The sequence below is a fragment of the Borostomias antarcticus genome, assembly GCF_949987555.1.
Source record: "Borostomias antarcticus genome assembly, chromosome: 20".
Classification (NCBI taxonomy): Eukaryota; Metazoa; Chordata; class Actinopteri; order Stomiiformes; family Stomiidae; genus Borostomias; species Borostomias antarcticus.
In genome coordinates, this window is record NC_140253.1 from 4,847,875 (window position 1) to 4,857,633 (window position 9,759).

General features: G+C 55.3%; 1 protein-coding gene across 1 annotated transcript; it reads left to right on the forward strand.

The window, feature by feature from the left end:
• Positions 1-620: 620 nt before the first annotated feature.
• Positions 621-7,984, forward strand: ppp2r2ca (protein phosphatase 2, regulatory subunit B, gamma a; the record flags this gene model as incomplete). Its single annotated transcript, XM_084454263.1, has 9 exons — positions 621-684; positions 1,083-1,180; positions 2,435-2,621; positions 3,264-3,376; positions 3,800-3,977; positions 5,429-5,593; positions 6,402-6,571; positions 6,898-6,989; positions 7,687-7,984. The coding sequence occupies 9 exons, from the start codon at positions 621-623 to the stop codon at positions 7,982-7,984; spliced, it is 1,365 nt and encodes a 454-aa protein (XP_084310389.1).
• Positions 7,985-9,759: the final 1,775 nt, after the last annotated feature.

Genomic DNA, 9,759 nt, shown 5'->3' on the forward strand with positions numbered 1-9,759 from the left:
CCACCTCACACCACCGCACCCCGGCTCCAGTTACTGCTGCTGCTACTGCCGAGGAGGAAACGCTGCAGAGAAGAGGAGAATATCACACACACACACACACTCCTGCGTGTTCGCACGCACACACACACCAGGACTGGTGCCGGACCACCGTACGCACAAGGACCGCTTCTCTCGCTCTCTCTTACGCACTCGCACACACAGAGGAGGGCCCGTTTCTTGTTTTTCTCCTGTGGATCGTTGAACCTGAGCTCTGGGCCTAGTGTGTGTGTTTTAGTGTGTGTGTTTTAGTGTGTGTGTGTGTGTGTGTGTGCGCATTTAATTACACCAGAGGTCACACCGCCAGCGTGCTGCAGGTGTGTGTCAGCTATACAGTACCTCTCCTGTCCTCGTCCCCTCCGGGCTCTCTCTCCGTCTCCCCGTTTCTCTCCTCCCGCCTCTCTCCCATCTCCACGTCGGCACCCCCCTCCCTCCCTCCCTCCCTCCCTCCCCCCTCCGGCCCCAGCATGCCCTGCTCCTGGCCGCTCCGCTAGGCCGCGCCAGCATGGGCGGAGCCTGGGAGAGGAGCGAGAGCACGGATCGTCGAACCGGTCCCCTCGGGGCGGGTCCCCCCGCAGCTCCAGATGGGCGAGGACGCCGAGAGCGGCAAGATCAACCACAGCTTCCTCCGAGACTACGTCACCGAAGGTATCGTCCGCGCCGTCACGCACACACACTCACACACGCACACACACACACGCACACACACTCACACACGCACATGCACTAGCTCACCATCCACTCTGTTCATTAGTCGGGTTTGTGTCTGTGATGCATCTGGACGGGGCTTCGGGGAATCAAGGCGAGTCATGTGTTGTCGTACCAGGAAGAGCGGTTCCAGGCCTGTAGAGTCGCTGTGTGTTACTGATGATACCCCTGCTCTGCTGGACAGAGGCCTCCTCCTGAGGAAGAGTTATTCTGGTGTTACTGAAAGTGATACTTGTTATTGATCCCGTCCCTCTCTCTGTCTCCCTCCCTACCTCCTTCCCTCTCTTCCTGTTCTGTCCCTCATCCCTCTCTCCCTCCCTGGTGTCTCTCCCTCCCAGCTGATGTCATCTCCACGGTGGAGTTCAACCAGACTGGGGACCTGCTGGCCACGGGGGACAAGGGGGGGCGAGTGGTCATCTTCCAGAGAGAGACCGAGGTAGGGAGGTGGAGAGAGAGAGAGAGACCGAGGTAGGGAGGTGGAGAGAGAGAGACCGAGGTAGGGAGGTGGAGAGAGAGAGAGAGAGACCGAGGTAGGGAGAGAGAGAGAGAGACCAAGGTAGGGGGGTGGAGAGAGAGACCAAGGTAGGGAGGTGGAGAGAGAGAGAGACCGAGGTAGGGAGGTGGAGAGAGAGAGAGAGACCGAGGTAGGGAGGTGGAGAGAGAGAGAGACCGAGGTAGGGAGGTGGAGAGAGAGAGAGAGACCGAGGTAGGGAGGTGGAGAGAGAGAGAGACCGAGTTAGGGAGGTGGAGAGAGAGAGAGAGAGACCGAGGTAGGGAGGTGGAGAGAGAGAGAGACCGAGGTAGGGAGGTGGAGAGAGAGAGACCGAGGTAGGGGGGTGGAGAGCGAGAGAGACTGATGTAGGGAGGTGGAGAGAGAGAGAGAGACCGAGGTAGGGGGGTGGAGAGAGAGAGAGACCGAGGTAGGGAGGTGGAGAAAGAGAGAGACTGATGTAGGGAGGTGGAGAGAGAGAGAGAGACCGAGGTAGGGGGGTGGAGAGAGGGAGAGAGACCGAGGTAGGGAGGGAGACAGGTGGAGAGGGAGAGAGACCGAGATAGGGAGGTGGAGAGAGAGACCGAGGTATGAAGGTGGAGAAAGAGAGAGACCGAGGTAGGGAGGTGGAAAGAGAGACCGAGGTAGGGAGGGAGACAGGTGGAGAGAGAGAGAGATAGGGAGGTGGAGAGAGAGACCGAGGTATGGAGGTGGAGAGAGAGAGAGACTGAGGTAGGGAGGGAGACAGGTGGAGAGAGAGAGGGGGGAGAGAGAGGGAGGGAGAGAGGTGGAGAGAGAGAAAGGGAGGGAGAGAAGGGAAATAGAGGGGAGAGAGTGAGAGGGAGGAAGGGAGGAGACAGGTGGGTAGGGAGAGGAGGGAGGGAGAGAGGTGGAGAGAGAGGGGGGAAAGAGGGGCGAGAGAGGGAGGGAGCAGAGAGGAGAGGGAAGAGAGAGAAGAGAGGGAGGAGAGAGGGAGGGAGGTAGAGAGGTGGAAAGAGGGAGGAGAGAGTGGTGGAGAGAGAGAGCAGGGAAGGGAGACAGGTGGAGAAAGAAAGAGAGAGAGAAATACCCATCATTCAATACAGTAATATCTAGAAAAGTTGTACTACTTAAACTAGTGTTTACTGAGCGTGTGAGTGTGTGCCTGTGTGTGTGTGTGTGTGAGTGTGTGTGAAGTCTAAACTGATGTGTGTTCTCCAGTCTAAAGGGGAGGTGGAGGAGGCGGAGGAGACGAGCGGTGAGTCAGGGGAGTACAACGTCTACAGCACCTTCCAGAGCCACGAGCCGGACTTCGACTACCTGAAGAGTCTGGAGATCGAGGAGAAGATCAACAAGATACGCTGGCTCCCCAAGCAGAACGCCGCCCACTTCCTCCTCTCCACCAACGGTGAGGGAACACTACATTACCCACAATCCTCTCTTACCACAGAACAAAGTTGACTGCTTATTTTTAACCGACTAAGACCCTAAAACCCTGCGTTCGGATACTCCAAAGATGCGTTATCCCTTCCTCTGAGGTAATATCTGTTCTAACATGAAAACTCACGGTGAAAGCTCATTACAGCTGCCATGATCCGTTTTAATAAAATTACTGGTTTCTCCAAGGACAGGAGAAGGGAGGGGTGTATTTAAAGAGTATTGGAACAGGGCCCAGGTTTTCTCTGAGGAGCCTAAAGGCTTCACCACTCCTATACAGTATGTGTGCTGTCAGTCAGCTAGTCAGTCAATCAGTCAATCAGTCAGTCAGTCAGTCAGTCAGTCAGTCAGTCAGTCAGTCAGTCAAACAGTCAGTCAGTCAGTCAGTCAGTCAGTCAGTCAGTCAGTCAACCAGTCAGTCAGTCAGTCAGTCAGTCAGTCAAACAGTCAGTCAGTCAGTCAGTCAGTCAGTCAGTCAGTCAGTCAGTCAGTCAGTCAACCAGTCAGTCAGTCAGTCAGTCAGTCAGTCAGTCAGTCAGTCAACCAGTCAACCAGTCAGTCAGTCAGTCAGTCAGTCAGTCAGTCAGTCTCACTGTTTTCCTCTGTGAGACAGATAAGACCATTAAGCTGTGGAAGGTGAGTGAGAGAGACAAGCGGCCGGAGGGATACAACCTGAAGGATGAGGAGGGCAGGATCAAGGACATCTCCACTGTCACCTCACTGCAGGTACTGGCACACACACACACACACACACACACACACACACACACACACACACACACACACACACACACACGCACACAAACACTGGCCCATAATGTACTGACACACACACAAACACAGACACACACACATACAAATGTAAATACACGCACTGTATCCTCAAATATTCCTCCGTCCATCCCTCTCTCCATCCCTCCCTCTCTCCAATTGTCCCTCCCTCCACCCCTCCCTCGTTCCATCCCTCTCTCCCTCCCTCATCCATCCTTCTCTCCATCCCTCTCTCCATCCCTCCCTCGTCCATCCCTCTCTCGCTCCCTTTCTCCATCCCTCCCACCCTCTCTCCCCCTCTCCCCCTCCCTCATCCATCCCTCTCTCCCTCCCTCTCTCCCTCTCTCTTCTCCCTCCCTCTCCCTCTCTCCCTCCTAGGTGCCGGTCCTGAAGCCCGCGGACCTGATGGTGGAGGTCCGTCCCAGGCGGGTGTTCTCTAACGGACACACCTACCACGTCAACTCCGTGTCCATCAACAGCGACGGAGAGACCTACCTGTCAGCTGACGACCTCCGCATCAACATGTGGCACCTGGGCATCACCGACCGCAGCTTCAGTATCCTTCACACACACACACACACACACACACACACACACACACACACACACACACACACACACACACACACACAGGAGCATGTGCGTGCGCGCACACGCACACACACGCACACACACACACAGGAATACAAATGCACACAGGAGCACATACACACACACACACACACACAGGAGCATGCTCGTGCGCACACACACACACACACAGGCGGGCGGCTGCAGCCCAGGTGGTAGAGCGGGTCGTCCAATGATTGTAGAGTCGGCGGTTCGAATCACGACTCCTCCTGATGACATGTCGAAGTGTCCTTGGTCTGAACCCCAAATTGCTCCCAATGAGCAGGCTAGCACCTTGCATGGCAGCTGCCACACACACACGCACGCACACACACACACACACAGGAACTCACACACACATCCATAAAGAAACACACTTACACACACAGGAGCACCTACACACGAGAGCGCATAACTCACACCCACATACAGTACATCCCTACCCACAATTCCATCCTAGCGTACCCATAGCTTCATATTCCTGATGATCTGCCGCGAACGCACACATTCCGTCCTTCACCACACCACGACTCGTCTCCCAACTCACCCCCACCCCCCTGTCTGCGTCCCCCCCACCCCCCTGTCTGCATCCCCCCCACCCCTCTGCCTGCGTCCCCCCCACCCCTCTGTCTGCGTCACCCCCACCCCCCTGTCTGCGTCCCCCCCACCCCCCTGTCTGCGTCACCCCCACCCCCCTGTCTGCGTCACCCCCCTGTCTGCGTCCCCCCCACCCCTCTGTCTGCGTCTCCAATTCATACCGACAACCCGTCTCTGTGTCTGGAGTGGTCCTCAGAGAGAGGGGGGCGGTCTCCATAGCCGTGGCTGGTTTTCTTTCTCAGAGAGAGGGGGGCGGTCTCCATAGCCGTGGCTGGTTTTCTTTCTCAGAGAGAGGGGGGCGGTCTCCATAGCCATGGCTGGTTTTCTTTCTGCGGCGCATCCGAGCGACCTCGCTCACCCCTCCTCCCGTCTCCACGGGAAGCCGACCCAGAAAAGCAGAGAGAGGAGAGAGACCCTCTGTTTGAATAATTCACCAATATAATACACACGGCACGCGAGACCAGGGCGCACAGGACCCACTTTGCAAACGGCAAAGTGGATCACAGCCGAGTGTGAGTGTGTGTGTGTGTGTGTGCGCGTGTGTGTGCATGTTTGAGCCTTTGTGTGCCATGTACTGTACATGAAGAGTAGTCGCGCTGATAATACCTTAGGCACATTTATGTGTGTGTGTGTGTGTGTGTGTGTGTACAAATTTGAAATTGAAATCTAAACCAAATGAACCAACGAAGGGCAGTCCCCCCCGGAGACCCCCATCCCAACCCCCCCACCCCCCCCACTATCCTCCTCCATGCGCGCGCGTGTGTGTGTGTGTGTTCTTCCTGAGCGCCTCCCCCTCCCCAGACATCGTGGACATCAAGCCGGCCAACATGGAGGAGCTGACGGAGGTGATCACGGCGGCGGAGTGTCACCCGCGCCACTGTCACCTGTTCGTCTACAGCAGCAGCAAGGGAACGCTGCGCCTCTGTGACATGAGGGCCTCCGCGCTCTGCGACCAGCACACCAAACGTGAGCGCGGACCACACACACACACACACACACACACACACACACACACACACACACACACACGTACACACACACACACACACAGACACAGGCACGTACACACACACACGCACACACAGACACGTACACACACACACACACACACACAGACACAGGCACGTACACACACACACACACACACACAGACACGTACACACACACACACACACACACACACAGACAGACACGTACACACACACACACACACAGACACGGACACGTACACACACACGCGAACACCCGTGAACGTAAGAGTGTAAACACACACATGTACAGTACGTGTATTACTGTATGGGACGGCAGGGGAGTTTGTACAGAGGACTGCTACTTGAAAGCACAACCATGAGCGTGCGCACACACACACACACACACACGCTATGTGCTAACGGGCACACAAATACACACACACGCTACGTGCTAATGGGCAGCACTCCTCTCCTGTCCTCCAGTGTTTGAGCAGCCCACACACACATACACACACACACACAACAAACACACACACGCTATATGCTAACGGTACGGCACACCTCTCCTCTCTGTAGTCCAATGCACTGCTAGTTTTCGCACTGTTTGCACAGTCCTGTCCTGTCCTGTCCTGTCCTTGCACTTGTCCATTGTTACGGTGTCGCAAAAAAAAATCCTATGTATGTATAGTACTGTACAAATGGCAATAAACGATTGTGATAGTGATAGTGATTGTGATTGTGATAGTGATAGTGATTGTGATTGTGATAGTTATAGTGATAGTGATTGTGATTGTGTCCCCCAGTGTTCGAGGAGCCCGAGGACCCGGGCAGCCGCTCCTTCTTCTCCGAGATCATCTCCTCCGTGTCGGACGTCAAGTTCAGCCACAGCGGCCGCTACCTGCTGACCCGGGACTACCTCACCGTCAAGGTGTGGGACCTGCACATGGAGAAGGGCCCCGTGGAGACCTACCAGGTGAGGTCACCCCGCCCCGCCCCCCCCACCTGGGGGCTGGTCCCCGAACCGTACGGTCTGCGAGAGTCCACGTTTACCGGACAGGCGTTGAAACGTCGTTTTGTGCCGGTTTCGTTGGCCGAGAGACGCGCGAGGTGTTGACGCGTCTCTAGGTGTTGGGGAAATGCGATGCACTTCAGGCACACGCAGGCCGACTGTACATTCATGCCTTTATCTCTCTCTCTCTCTCCCTCTTCCTCTCTCTCCCTCTCTCTCCCTCTCTCTCTCTCTCTCCCTCTCCCCCCCCCCCCCCCTCTCTCTCCTTCCCCCTTCACTCTGGTCTGCAGGTGCACGAGTACCTAAGGAGTAAGCTGTGCTCCTTGTATGAGAACGACTGCATCTTTGACAAGTTTGAGTGCGTTTGGAACAGCTCCGACAGGTAAGTGTGCGTGTGTGTGTGTGTGTATGCGTGTGTGCGCGTCAGCGTCCCTTTATCCTCTGCCTCGGCCTTTATCCGACATTTCAATCAATCCCAGAGTGTATCTGTACACGCCTCAAATCAATCCCTTCTCTCCTTCCATCGCCCGTCCTCCTCTCCTCCTCTCCTGTTTCCCTTCCTCTTCTCTTCCTCTCCTCTTCCTTTTCCTGTCTTCCCCCTTCCATCTTCTTTCTCCCCTCCTCCTCCTCCCCTCTCCTCCTCCCTCCTCTCCTTCTCCCCTGTCCCCCTCCCTTCCACTCCCTTTCTCCTCCTCCCCCTGTCCCTTCCTCCTGCTCCCCTCTCCTCCCCATTTCTCCTCTCCTCCACCTCTCCTGTCCTCCTCCCCCTCTCTCCTCTCCTCCTCCTCTTCTCCTCCCCCTATCTCCTGTCCTCCTCCCTCTCTCCTCTCCTCCTCCTCTTCTCCTCCCCCTATCTCCTGTCCTCCTCCCCCTCTCTCCTCCTCTTCTCCTCCCCCTATCTCCTGTCCTCCTCTCTCCTCCTCCTCTCCTGTCCTCCTCCTGCACTCTCCTCTCCTCCTCCTTTCTCCTCTCCCCCCCCCCCCCATCTCCTTTCCTCCTCCCCCTCTCTCCTCTCCCCCTCTCCTGTCCTCCTCCCCCTCTCTCCTCCTCTCCTCCCACTCTCTCCCTTCTCTCCTCAGCGTGATCATGACGGGCGCGTACAACAGCTTCTTCCGGATGTTTGACAGGGAGACGGGGCGGGGCGTGACCCTGGAGGCGTGGCGGGAGACCAGCAAGCCGCGCGCCGTCCTGCGCACGCGCCGCGTCTACACCGGCGGCAAGCGGCGGCGCGGCGACGTGGGCGTGGACAGCCTGGACTTCACCAAGAAGATCCTCCACATGGCCTGGCACCCGGAAGAGAACATCATCGCCATAGCGGCCACCAACAACCTGTACATATTCCAGGACAGGATCAACCCCGAGACGCACGGACAGTGACACACACCACACACACATACTGTACCGACGTACACACATGCACAGACACACACACCCATACCGTGTGCACATCATCACGCCCACTCAGACATGCAGTACACACACGCATACAGACACGCGTTAACAGAAACACACACACACCAGACACACACACACAATAGACTCACTGTCTCACCACACTGTTGCGATGGAGGAGGCTTAGCTCTGTGGGGATCTGAAGCCAGGAGGGTGACTGGACACTGGGACCCCCGGACCCCCGAGAGCAGCACCGCCGTCTGCCGATAGACCTCCGTCTCCCCTACGAATTTCCAGGAGAGGGTCTGTATATTGCCGAGGTGCAATTGCGCCTCCCAGACTGCAGGGCGGCGATGTCAGAGTCGTTGAGTGGTTCTAGCACGTACACTCCCCCCCCACCACTACCCCCCCGCTCACAAAATGGCTGACACGTCTCGGCTTGTGTGAACAGAGGCTTGACTCAGCCGTCCTAGTCTGTCGGTGTACGACTCGTCAGTGTTCTTATCCAATTACCATGTGCGCTTCTTTCCCCACCACAATATTGTGAACGTTGCCGTACCGTTAGCCGGTTAAGGGCGGAGAATTCCTCGCTCAACATCCACCACAGTGCTGCGCAGCGGGGGAATCACCTTGGCAACTCGCTCTTGGGCCAGTGCTCTTGGAGAACACAAACAAAATGGCCGTTGACCTCTGATGTATTGACCTGGAAGTCATTACAAAACCGCACTCTGTGGTCCTCTTGTCCCAGACACAAGCTTCCCTTATCTAGCAGATGTTATCCCCCTTGATGTTATGCACACCACCATCTACTCCGTCTGTAAATACTCACATCTTGTCACGGTTTTTAACCTGCTTGTTTCAACACCTCAGTCACCGACTCTGCTCCTAGAAGAGCTTCAGGAAATTGGGAGTTAGACCACCCCGCTAACACACCTGATTCAGTTAACAGGCATTCCTGACCCCTCACACCCTCCCTCCCCAACCCTCCTTCGAGAAAACACTGGGAAGGGTCCAAAAGAAGGTCTTGGGGGTGTTAAGGTGCTTAGCTGAACCCTGGCGTGTTAGTAACAGCTTCCAGCTCACAGGTCCCGACAAGATCCAGAAACAGGATCTGACTGATGCCACGGATTCAATGCTGATTAGAGAAATTCCAAACCTGAGTTTGTGTCATGTGCTAATGCCCTCCATACCTACGCTGTATACTGTTTTAAAGGGCTGTATTGTAATGTTTTAAACACCTTTGATTCACAGGGTTAAAAGAGCCCACCCCCTTTACACCTGGCATTAAAATGTGTTTTGGGTGATTTGGGTAATTACAATTGGATAGGGTTTGACCACATTAAGGTACAGGTGTAAATGCACCCAAAATGTTTTGAGGACGGTAGTGAACCGATCCGCCAAACCACCACCATCCAGAGGTGGTCAGGGATGCATTGTGACCACATTGAACACAAGTGTAAGCGCAAATGTGTTTCGAATCCACGTACAGCAATGTTAAACCGATGTGACGTTCGGTTGTTTGAGCTGGATAGAGCAATCTGATCTCAATCAGAAACTTTTTGTGGAGACTTGAGACACATTAATACCAGGGGTAAATGTTATGAGGTTAAATCAAATCTAGACACGATCTAGATATGAGACACATTTTAATGCCAGGTATAAAGACTGTCTCTCTTTCAATCCTCCGTCTGTCTGTGTTCACTGACACGCAACATATTGGAAATTCTTCTTCAATGGACGGCTTCTTTTCTGTAACTGTG